General features: G+C 64.2%; 1 protein-coding gene across 1 annotated transcript; it reads left to right on the plus strand.

Moving 5' to 3' along the window:
* The first annotated feature begins 4,880 nt into the window (after positions 1 to 4,880).
* Positions 4,881 to 11,537, plus strand: BARHL1 (BarH like homeobox 1). Its single transcript, XM_026101790.2, has 4 exons — positions 4,881 to 4,923; positions 5,376 to 6,066; positions 9,422 to 9,644; positions 11,243 to 11,537. The coding sequence occupies exons 2-4, from the start codon at positions 5,616 to 5,618 to the stop codon at positions 11,535 to 11,537; spliced, it is 969 nt and encodes a 322-aa protein (XP_025957575.2). The 5' UTR covers positions 4,881 to 4,923; positions 5,376 to 5,615.

Genomic DNA, 11,537 nt, shown 5'->3' on the forward strand with positions numbered 1-11,537 from the left:
CCTTCATGGGGAGGGGGAGAAAATGGATTAATGACATGCCTCGCAGCTGCCTGTGCACCTCGGCCAGCCAGGACAGCTCCAAGAAGCCAGCAAAGAGACCGGGAACCAGGAAAGCAACAGTTGGGTCAAACAAAGCGTGTTCAGGAGGCGACACCGGTCCATGGGGTTTGTAGCAGACAGATCTGCCCCGCAGGGCTGGGAAATCCTGGGCACAGCCATGCTGCAAATGGCCCAAATCTAACAGCTCTTGGCTGGCTCATCCAGCACGTCGGCACCTGCTCCCTGCTCATCGGCACCCACCGCAGCCCCAGCTCGGGGACAGCCGCTCCCCAAGGGGTGACAGCTGCCGTGGGCCCTGAGGCCTCGTCCCCCAGCAGGTGCCCAGGCCCCAGTGCCACCTTGGGCTCCTGCCACTCCATTACCAACAGGGCCTCTGCTCCCCACTGCTCTCGGCCCGTCACCAAAGTCACCGAGGGGGGGGACGAGCCAAAACGCAGGCGTCTCCCTCCCCTCCTTCCTGCCCTGGCTGTGCCAGCCGCCTCTCAGTGCTGCGCTGCTGCTGGAGGCAGATGCTGGAGGAAGGTCTGGTCCCAGGGAGCAGGGCTGCGCAGCCCCGGCCCCCTGCCACCGCGCAGGGCCAGCCTGCTGTCCCCCGTCCCTCGCAGCCCTGCCACCCTCCAGCGCCGGACGCTCCTTGTCCTGCAGTGACACCCACTGGTAAATGGGATTTTAACGCTGCTGCAGGTTGCCCACCGCCGGGCCCTGCACTTGTCTCTGATCCCACCACCGCAACCCCCTGGTTAGCTTTCCCTTCCCTTTCTGTCGTCCTCCCCAACCCAAGGCTCCCCGCTCTTCTCTCGCTCATTAAGATCTTCGTTCAGCTACCTGAGCATCCCACCTGCTCCCGGCGCAGCTGAGCATCCCCCTCCGCCCGTCTGGGCACAGCCTTGCCAGCAAACGCGGTGGTCGCTTCAGCTGCGGATTTAGCACAGCGGAGCCTCCTCCAGGGGTTTTCCCAAGCCAGACCCTCAGCGATCGGGATACTGGTGTGGCGACAGCAGGTAGCTCTAGCGTAACTCTTGCTGTAGCCATCGCCGCAGCACCGCAGCACCTGGCCCCGGCGCAGAGGCACCTTCCCCCAGCTCCAGCCCCAGTCGGGGCTCTCCTTGCTGCCTCCAGCCCGGGAATGCCAGGGCCAGGCCTGCTGCAGCGGCCACGGGGCCAAACCCGCCACACAGCCACGGGGCTGGTGTTCCCATCGGGAGGAGCCGGCAGCGCCTGGAGCCGGGAGACCCTCACCCTGCCCCAGTGATGCAGCGGGACAGGATGCTCGACAGCTCCAAAAGGCATCAGAGTCCTCGAGCCAGCCCTGGGACGTGACACGAGCTGATGAGGAGATGGCTGGAAACGCAGACACAGTCAGGGGTCTCTTCCTGGCAGTGTGCACTTAGGAACAGTGCAGGAAATGGGTTTTAAGGACAGTTGCATTTGCTTTGTATAAAAACGACAAGCTGCTGAGAGCTGAAAGAGCCAAATCCCGTGCAGATGTTAGTGGAGCTCAGCACCTCTGGATCCCCTGCCCTGTGCTGGTGATAAAACGCTCTGCCTCTTGTACAGCATCGAAGCTGCTGCAGCGGCCAACAGGCTTCATTTTTCCTGGGAACCTACCACAGCTCCAGAACGAGCATCAGGTGGGACTGGGACACCCGTGCAGGGCAGTGTCGAGCCTGCCTCCCGTGCACTGCAGGCCCTCCTCCTCCTCAGGGACCCACGGCCCTTTCTTGAGCATGAGGCACATGGAGAGAGCAAGCAGCCCTGCACAGGCAGCACCCTGCAGAGCGGGTCTCGGGTGGGAGCAAGCGGGCTGGCGCTGCATGGGAGGACACACACGGGGCAGCCCATGCTCTGTGGACAGTGTACATAGGAGTTCCCATTCCTGCTGAAGCCGGGAGCCACAGAGGAGTTAATCTGCGCCCACTTGTCCAGGGGGACATGGAGGCAGCCTGCCCAGGTACGACGCAGTTGGGGATTTCCACCCCCACCATCAGTCCAGCTCTTGCACACAGGAGCACAGGAGCACTCCTAAACTGCCTTTTCACCCCCCGCGAGGGAGGAACTGCCCCTGTGTGGTTACCTCCTTTGGGGCCTGACACGTTCTCACGTACCACAGTTTCTGCCGCGATCGCCTAGGCTGAGGCAGGGAAGCTTGTGCCTGCAGGGGACCAGCTTTGCTGAAGTCAGAACTCGAATTAATGAGCGTTGAACTGATGTGAGCGGGACACCTCATGTGGGCAAAATGGCGCAGCTTTCTGCCTTTGGCAATCTAGTTCTGAAACAACTTAATAATAATATTAATATTTCATGTTAATTAACATCAGCCACACTAGTAACAAGTGCACCTGTAGCTGCTGAGAGCTCCACGTATGGCCTTGGAGCATCAGTCTCTGTCCCCAAGGGGCTGGGGATGCCACAATACAGTGTCTGCTTAGGGATGAGGATCAGACCCCCCTTCCCTGCGCCCCAAAACCTCGCACAGCGTGTCTCTCTGCGGCAGCGAGGCTGCAGACAGTGAGCAACCCTAGAGGCCTGTCTCAAAGCTCAGGGCTGGCTCCAAATGAGCAGGATCCCCCTCACTCATACACTCTCAGGACCAGGGTGCCTGGCTGGCAGCATGGGCTTGGGAACAGCAGTGTGGCTCTGAATTTCCTTGCAGTTTTTTGAAGGCAGATGTTTTACTCAAGAGAAAGAAATATAGCAAGAGATCCCACCAGCCCAAATCTCTTCCTGTATGGATGTCCTGCCCCTCTCATGAGCATCACAATCTGACCTCTGGTCCCAGTCCCAATCCTGATTCCAAACCCAGTCCCAGTCCCACTTCTAGTCCCGTACCTGGTCGAAAACATAATCTCAATCCTAGTCCTGATCCCAGGGTAAATCTCCACTACAAATGAAGTCTATTGGACAGACGGGGAGGCTGCCAGAGCCCAGCAGCCAACACAGTCACAGAGCAGAGAGCTGGGAAGCCCCGTCGGGATCTCTGCCCCATTTCTCACCCAGGACCAGCTCCTGCCCATCTGTCACCCTGGTCCCACCGGCTGCGGTGCTCAGCCCAGCCCTGCCTGGGCAGGGGGTGCTGTAAAACCAAACCCCCAGCAGATCGGGCCCCTCCAGCCTGGTCCCCAGTCCCTGGCACTGGGCAGCAGCCTGTGCCGGGAGGCAGGTGAGGCAGAGCAGCAGCAGGGATCCTTCACCCGGCCTGGGTGGGGGGAGACGCGCAGCCCCCAGTGCGGGGCAAAACGGATTCCCCAGGTGGGGGGGGGGGGGGGGCACGCTGGGTCCGATGCTGCTTTTGCCTCTGGATTTATCCTCCTATAAAGCCCTTTTGTTCCGCTGCCCCGATCCCAGGCGGCCCCGAGCCTGCAGGGCCGAGGGCAGGAGATGCTGGGGCCCTGCCTGCCCCGCTGCCCGACAGCTGGCAGCCGGGCTGCCCGGGGGGGGCCCTCTCCCCGCACTGACCGCCTCCAAGCTGCCGGCCAAGGGCGCCTTTGGAAGAGGCACAAGATGCAGCTGCCTGTGCGGGGAGGAGGAAATCGAGTATTTGAGAAATAACCACCGACATGGCTTTAAAGTGGCACCGCTTTGCGCACACGGCTCCGGACGTTTCCCCCGCGTCCGCGGTCAAGCGTCTACCCCCAAGAAAAGCCCCTAAATAAACCCTCGCGGAGAGCCAGGCTGGCCGGGGGGAAGGTGAGAGCCCTGGGCGCGCCGCTCCCCTTTAACCTGGAAGATTAACAGCAACAAAAATCCCCCGACGTGGTGGAGGGGAGGAAAGTTGTGTCTCCAGGAAAAACGGGCAGGGAGCGGGGACCAGGGCTGGTCCCGAAGATCCCGTGCCTATTCCACCATCAGGGCGGGCAGCTCGGCCTGGAGCCCCCCCGAGCCATCGGAGTTATTTTTAAAAAGGGATCGGCCGCAGGAAAAAAACCCACCTCGGCCAGGAAAACGGCTTGGCCCGAGGCAGGACGGCGGTGCCCGCCGAGCGGGGAAAACACGCTCGCCGAGGCTTTGCCCGCAGCCAGCCCCGTCTGCTGAACGCGTTTCTCCTCGGGCAGCAACGGCAGCGTGTCCTCGGCAGCGGCTCCTGCAGCTCCGTGCCCCTCTCGCTGCCCTGAGCGCGGCCCCTTCCCAGTTGCACCAGTACGTACCGCGGCTGGGCGCCGGGGCAGCGGCTCGGCGGCCCCGGCTCGGCGGCGCCGGGCGGGAGGGATGCCCGGCTCCTCGCCGCTTTAGCAGCGCTACGTTGCGCCGGGGCGATGGTTTCCCGATGGCCCCGTGGCTGCTTTCGCAAAAGGACCTCTCTGCTCGTTCCCAACCGATTTCGAGGGGATTCAACGAAATTCCTAGCTCCGAGCTTCACCTCGGGCTCAAAGCAGCCGTCTCTGCGCTGGGGCTTTGGGGAGGGGGTTGGTGCTTTCTCTTTTCTTTCTTTTTTTGTTTCTTTTTTTTTTTTAACGCGAAGAAAAACTTTCCCTGCTGGGGAGGACCCGGCGGATGGGCTGTTGCGGGGGGTGGGGGGGGGGGGGGGGTGGGGAGGCGAGCAGAAAGTTGCAGCCCCTCCACAGCCCCCCCAGGCCCGTGGCTAATCACCCCATTACGAGCCCCATCAGCGGGGTAATGACAGCAAAGAGGGCGGAAACCGCCCGGAAAGCGCGGGGGTCCGGGCGGCAATTAATTCCCGTTAATCAAGCTGCAAGGTGTCGCCGCCGGGGAGTGACATCCCCCAAAACGCCTCCCGGCCAATGGGCGCGTTCACACGGCGTGGGGGGGGCGCCGGGGCCCCCGAGGCGGGGTGGCACAAGTTCATTTTTCCCCCCCCTTTTTTTTTTCCGCGGGGGAAGGCGCCGAGCGGAGCTGCTGTCCGAGGTGCTGAACGCGGGGTGACTCCGGATTGACTCCGGTCCCGGGCGCTGTCCGCGGTGCTGAACGCGGGGCGACTCCGGATTGACTCCGGTCCCCCCCCCCCCAAGCGCTGTCCGAGGTGCTGGCGGGGAAGGGGGGCGCCGCGGCAGGCCGACGGCTGGCCACCGCCTCCGCCCTCCCCTCGCCCTCCCCATTGATTTCTGGATCATTAAGCGGTTAAGGCGCTGCAAAGCCTCACTATCGATCGCTGCCTCCCCACCTCCGGCTGGCAGCCCCCGGGCTGCCCCCAGCCCCGCGCTGCCACGGCTCCGGGCAAGGGTGGGCTGGCCGGGTAGGGCTCGGGGCCCGCGGTGAGGTTGGGGTCCGTCCCCCCACCCTCCACTCCCCCTCCGCGGCCAAAGTTTGACTCTGCCTCCCTCTCCCCCCCTCTCCTGTCTGTCTGTCTGTGAGTGCAGCTGGGCGCGATGCTGAAGACGGAGCAGCCCTGGATCTAACGCGCGGCGCCTCGGAGAGCCTTGCAGCAATTGTTGCCCGGATCCCAGGCTGAACTTTGCTCTTTTTTTTTCTTTTTTCCTTTTTTAAAAAAATTTTTCTTTTGCCTTTTTTTTTGTTTGTTGTTAATTATCATTATTAAATCGCTTCCGCCGCGCCCTCCCCGCCAATGCCCGTGTGAGCGCCGGCACCTCGCGGGGGCCATGGAGGGCTCCACCGGGTTTGGGATCGACTCCATCCTCTCCCACCGAGCCGGCAGCCCGGCCGTGCCCAAGGGGGACCCGCTGGTGGGCGACGGCCGGTCCCCGCTGGAGCTGAGCCCCCGCTCGGAGGGCAGCAGCGGGTGCCCCTCGCCCCGCTCGCCGGGCCGCGAGTGCCTGGAGGCGGCGGTGCCGCGGCCGGGCCTGGATGCGCACCTGCAGCCGGGGCAGGTCTCGGCTCCCTCCCAGTCCCGGACCGTCACCTCCTCCTTCCTCATCAGAGACATCCTGGCCGACTGCAAGCCCCTGGCCGCCTGCGCACCTTACTCCAGCACCAATGGACCTCACGGCGGGCAGGAGCCGGCGGGCAGGATCCCTACCAAGCCCGGCGAGGACTTTCGGGAGAAAATGGAAAAAAACACCAGCAGCTCCTCTTCGGACTCGGAGTACAAAGGTAAGAGCCGCTCACCCCGCTGGGCTTTGCACGGCGAGCAAAGGCGGCCTAGCCCAAAGCCTCCGGCGGCCCCGGAGCCTCCCGGTGCCCGGGAGTCCGCCGCGGAGGCCGGGAGCCGCGGCACCGAGCGTCGGCGCCAACTTGGGAAAACTTGGGGGCGAAAAGGCCGGTGGGGCTCGGCGGAGGAAGGGGCTGGGGCGGTGGGTGCCTCGCCAGACGCGCCCGGGAGGATCCGCCGGCTCGTTTCTCGCGGGGAAGATCCGGCTGGTTCCTTCCCACCCGCGGGGAGAGGGAAGAGAAAAGCCGCGGACGGATTTTTGCCTGAACAACAACAAAAATTGCCACGGGATTTTGCCGGGTGTTTTGCCACTGCTACGCGTGACAAACGAATAAGAAAGTCGCCGGGTTTCGATCCGATTTGTATTGCCATTATTATTGCTGTTATTATTTTGGAGACTGTTTCGAAACAAGCACCGCGCACGGGGAGGGAGGGAGGGAGGCTGCAGGCGGCTGCCGCTCGCCCCGGGCCGGGCTTCGCCCTCCGGGGCCCCCCAGCCCCCGCCCGGCCTTTCCCTCCGGCGGCTGGAGCCGGGGGGGGTCACGGGAGGTCTGGGGTCTCCGGTGGGCACTGCTGGTCCTCGCCCCCCCACCCCCCCCGGAGCAGGCTATTCCGGGAGCCTTCGCCCATCCCGCCCGCATCATCCTCCGCGAAACTTTCACCCGGGGGAAATTGTTGGCCGGGTGTTTGCGAGGGGAAGGCGAGGGGGCCCAAGCGGCCGAGGGGGGGGGCCTGGCACGGCGAGGGGCCGCTGGGTTTGGGGTACCGGGAAGCAAGGGGGGGGGACGGGGCGAGCCCCGGCCCGGCTCTCCGGTGCCCTGCGCCCGCCCGGGGCTTTCGGGGAGGAAACCGGGCGCCCAGGCCGGGAGCTGCCAGCGGCCCGGCGGCTCCGGCACCGCCGGCTGCTCCGAGCGGAGGAGAGTCCCGGGCCGGCGCCGGGCTGCAAGGACCCGGCAGGAAGGCTGGGCTCGGCCCCGCGGTTTTGAAGGGCTGGGATCGAAAACAGCAGCGATTCCCACCTTCGGGCTTTATTTTCGTCTCCTACATTTTTTGCCTGAATTCTCCCAGCCTTTGTCCCCTTCCCCCCGTGCGAGACACGCCAGAAGCGAGGGAGAAAAGGCAATGCGGGCCCGCCGCTTTCCGCCGAGCCGGGCCGAGCTCGGCGCTGCCGGGGGAGGTTTTTGGCCTTTGTTTTAAGCCAAAAGCGAGGGGAGAAACCGCCGCCCAGAGCCGAGCCCGCAGCCGGGGACGGGAGCACCGCGCTCCGGATTAGGCAATTGCACAGCGATGAAGATCATCGCAGCGATGATGATGGTGGAAACACGGGGCCCCGGTGCCAGACAGGCTCCCCGAACCGTAGGGTGCGGGGGGGAAATCTCTTCCCCAGCACCGGCTCCTCGCCTGCCCCTCGCCTGTCCGTGGGGCGACGGGGCAGCCTCAGCCGCCGATAAAAACGCCGTTTAAATGGGACAAAAACATCTCTTCAGCGGAGTTAAAAACATCTCTTCAGCGGAGTTAAAAACATCTCTTCAGCGGAGTTAAAAGCACCGCTTAAATGAGGCAGCAGACGAAGGGCCCGGTCCGAACGCGGGTTTTTTCCTGCCTCGGAAATCGCCTTTCGTCGGGCAAAACGCCCCTGATTTACGCCGGGAAAGGGGCCGCAGGGCTGGGCCTAGCCGCGGCGGGGACGGCAGGATTTGGCCCATGCGAAAGTGCCGAAACACCCGTCATATATATTTTTATTATTGTTTTCTTTTAAAGCTAGGAATAGCCGGGGAGAGATGCGGAGCTGGACGGGGAAACCTCCACCGCGAAGGAGAGCAGCCCTTTGCGAGCAGCAACTTTTTTAGGCAGGAGCCCGGGGAGGCAGCGGGCAGCCCGGGGGCTCCAGGAATTTGCCTTTCCCGGGATGCGGGAGGCGAAGCTCGGCTTCCTCCGCCCGTTTCCCCTGGGCAAGGAAAACTCGGCACCAACTTTCGTGCCTTCCGCGGGGCCGGTCCCCCCCCGGGCCGGTCCCCCCACCCGGCCCCGACCCCTTCCCGGCGCGCAGGGCAGGCGGAGCCGGCGCGCTTGGTTTCTCCGTTAAATGAAACCGGTTCTCATGTTTAAGGGATGTTCCCGGCTCGGGCTCTGCCTGCTCGGCTGGGGCCGGGATTTCTGGTTGAAGGGTTTCGCTCCCCGGTGGCTCAATTAACCGGATTATTGTCTTCCTACAGAGAGAAATCAGCTCGCGTTCAGCTACAGCCCTGTCACTTCTAACACCTTCCGCGAGGAAATTTAACATAACCCCCCGTAAAAACCTAATGCCGCCGATTTAGATAAACTGAGCCTTTTCGTTACATAATCTCTTCCAGGAGGGTGGGGAAGGCGAGGACAGAGCAGGGCTTTTTTTTTCCCTCGCTCTTTTTTCTGCTCGGATATTTTCCCGTCACCTTACAAATGTTTCGCGGCGTAAATCCCCGCCGGCCGCCGGCCCTGTCCCCGCGCTGCTGTAACAAATTGATCCGCCGTGTGCAGATTCCGCAAACACGCACACACACACACGCTCATCTTCCCTCCATAAACCATTTCATCACGCTTTTTTTAAGAGGAATCACGGCATAGGCGCGGGCTTGCGGCCCCGCTTCCTAAATATTTCGTTTTAAGCCTGGAAGGGGGAAGCTGCTTTCACACCCTGGCAGCGAGGACAGGGAGCATCGCGGGGGCTTCTCTGTGCAGAGGGCAGCAAAAGCTGAGGCATCTCCCCCCACAACTTTCCGCTCCAGAAATACGGCCTCACCCTATGCGTTTGGGGCTGGTTTTGTTTTGGGTTAAAAAAAATAAAAGGGAAAAAAAAAGAGAGAGAGAGAGAAAGAAAATCCAAGAACGCGAGAAAACTGCTGGGTTCTCGGGAATAAAGCCCGGGTGGGATCCTTCCCAGTGTGAAATGGGGGAGACCCGGGTGCATCTCCGGCCCACGCCGCTGCGCAGCCCCCGGAGCGGAGCAGCAGCCCGGCGGGGACGGAGCCAGAGCTCCCCGCCCGGCCGCGTCCCCCTCCCGGCTTCCCAGCCCTGCTCCCAGGTCCTGGGGACGGGGACAGGCCGGGCCCCGCCTTGAGGACCCCTGCGAGTCCCCCGGGGGCACGCAGGGAGCTGTTGGGCCCGCTAAAATTTCGGGGCTGCAGAGCAAATGCGCTTTGAATCCGATTTGGTACCCGAGCCCTTCTCCTCCGGCTCGTTGTTATTGCAGGGAATTGCCCCCGCTTTGAGCGCCCTTCCCTGCCCTAATCCGGCCTCTCTCTCTCCCTCTCGGCCCAGTGAAAGAAGAAGGAGACCGAGAAATCTCCAGCTCCCGGGACAGCCCCCCGGTGCGGCTGAAAAAGCCGCGCAAAGCCCGCACCGCCTTCACCGACCACCAGCTGGCCCAGCTGGAGCGCAGCTTCGAGCGGCAGAAGTACCTGAGCGTGCAGGACCGCATGGAGCTGGCCGCCTCGCTCAACCTCACCGACACGCAGGTGAAAACGTGGTACCAGAACAGAAGGTAAAACGCACCGTCGCCTCCCGCCCGCGTACCGGGGGCCGCGGCGCCGGGCTCTCCCCGCAGCCGGCGTCGGGGCGCCGGTCCTGCCCCTCCGCGGCCCCGCAGCCCCATAGCACCGGGGGCTGTGCGCCCCACCTGCCCTTAAAAAGCGCCCCGGAGGGTGAGTGCCCCGCCCTGCCCCGGAGCTTCCCCTGCGCCGGGCCGGTACCGCGGTCTCGCCCCTGCCCCGGACCGGGGGGCAAAGCGGCGCCGAGCGAGGCGGGTCTGGGCACGGGGAGCAACGCGGGCCCCTCTCCCCGGCCGGGAACGGCAGGACCGGGCTCCCAGCTAAACACTCCAGCATAACACATCGGCCCATTAATAATAGATACCAATTACTGCTTTGGGCATCAATAATTAACACCCCTTACAGTAATTACACAATTATTATTATGATGAATAATTTACTGGTGGAAATAGGTTTAGCGCTTCAGCGACAAAACTGTAAAAGGGCTGGAGATGTTTGATGGCTTCGGCTGATTCACCCGGACGTTTCCTCCGCCGCTGTCCCCAGCCCCGAGCATCGCCACCGCGATGGCACCTGCCTGCAGCCCCCGCCGCGTCCCCTCGCCCCCCGGCTTTTCACCGCTCTCCCCTCCCCGGTTTCCAGCCCCACTTGCCGAGCTGCAGAGATCAGCGCCCCGCCAAGCCGTCGGGGCTTTTAAGATGCTTGGGGGAGGCGGGGGGGCTGCGAGCTCAACCCCACCGAAATCCCTCCCGCAAGGAGACCCCGGCCCGCGGGGCCCGCAGCCCCTTCCCGAGCCGCCCCCGGCCCCGTCGGGGGTCCCGCCTCGGGCGACGGAGCGGGGCCGGGGCCGTGCGGGGCCCCCCCGGAAGATGCAGCACGCACACGCCTATAGGCACACATCCCCCCCCCCCCCATATATATATATAAATACTCACACACACACACACACATATATATATATACACACACACACACAAAAGCCGCAAACGACCCCCCAGGCCCCGGCGCGCTGCCCCACTCGTGCCCCCGCCGTGGGACCTCCGCGGCCGCCCCAGCCCCGGGCCCGGGCCGCTCCCGGGAGCCGCCGCCGCCCCGCGCAGCACCGGGCAGCGGCTCCGCAGCCGCGGCAGCCCGTCGCGCCAGCCAGGCCGCCGAGTACGGGGTCACGCATACAGTACGTAAGATACATAGGTACAACATGTAATTTGCAATCGGTGACTCGCTGCGTACAAGGGAAGGACTGAAGCGCTGGTCACACTTTACACAGCACCGTTTGTACCGGCAGTCTGGTCCCGGCCGGTTCGTGGCTCCGGAGCCGCCGAGGAGGCTGCCGGGGGGCCGCGGCGGGACCGCAACGAGCCAAGGGGCTCGGGAGCCTTTCCTCGCCCCGATAACGGGGGTCGTGCCCCCCCCCCCCGACCCCGCACGGGGCTGATCCCCCCCATCCTTTTCCTCCCTGCCCCTGCCCGGGAGCGGCCCCGAGAGGCTGCGGGGGGAGAGGGGGTGCACGAGGGGGCAGACGGGGCGTGCGGCTGCTTTTGGAGCATCCCTCCCTCCCTAACCCCCCCGTCTCGGCTTGCCCCCCCCCCAGGACCAAGTGGAAAAGGCAGACGGCGGTGGGCCTGGAGCTGCTGGCCGAGGCCGGGAACTACTCGGCGCTGCAGAGGATGTTCCCCTCGCCCTACTTCTACCCGCAGAGCCTGGTCTCCAACCTGGACCCCGGCGCCGCCCTCTACCTGTACCGCGGACCCAGCGCCCCCCCCCCGGCCCTCCAGAGACCCTTGGTGCCCCGCATCCTCATCCACGGACTGCAGGGAGGCAGCGAGCCGCCGCCGCCGCTGCCGCCGCTGCCCGGCGTCCTGCCGCGGGCCGCGCAGCCCCGGTGA

Source organism: Dromaius novaehollandiae, chromosome 20 (genome assembly GCF_036370855.1).
Source record: "Dromaius novaehollandiae isolate bDroNov1 chromosome 20, bDroNov1.hap1, whole genome shotgun sequence".
In the NCBI taxonomy this organism is placed as follows: domain Eukaryota; kingdom Metazoa; phylum Chordata; class Aves; order Casuariiformes; family Dromaiidae; genus Dromaius; species Dromaius novaehollandiae.

Coding starts and splice junctions, on each gene's coding strand:
- BARHL1 (XM_026101790.2), top strand. CDS start 5,616: ATGGAGGGCTCCACCGGGTTTGGGATCGACTCCATCCTCTCCCACCGA. Junction 6,067..9,421: donor TTCGGACTCGGAGTACAAAG/GTAAGAGCCGCT, acceptor CTCTCGGCCCAG/TGAAAGAAGAAGGAGACCGA. Junction 9,645..11,242: donor ACGTGGTACCAGAACAGAAG/GTAAAACGCACC, acceptor CCCCCCCCCCAG/GACCAAGTGGAAAAGGCAGA.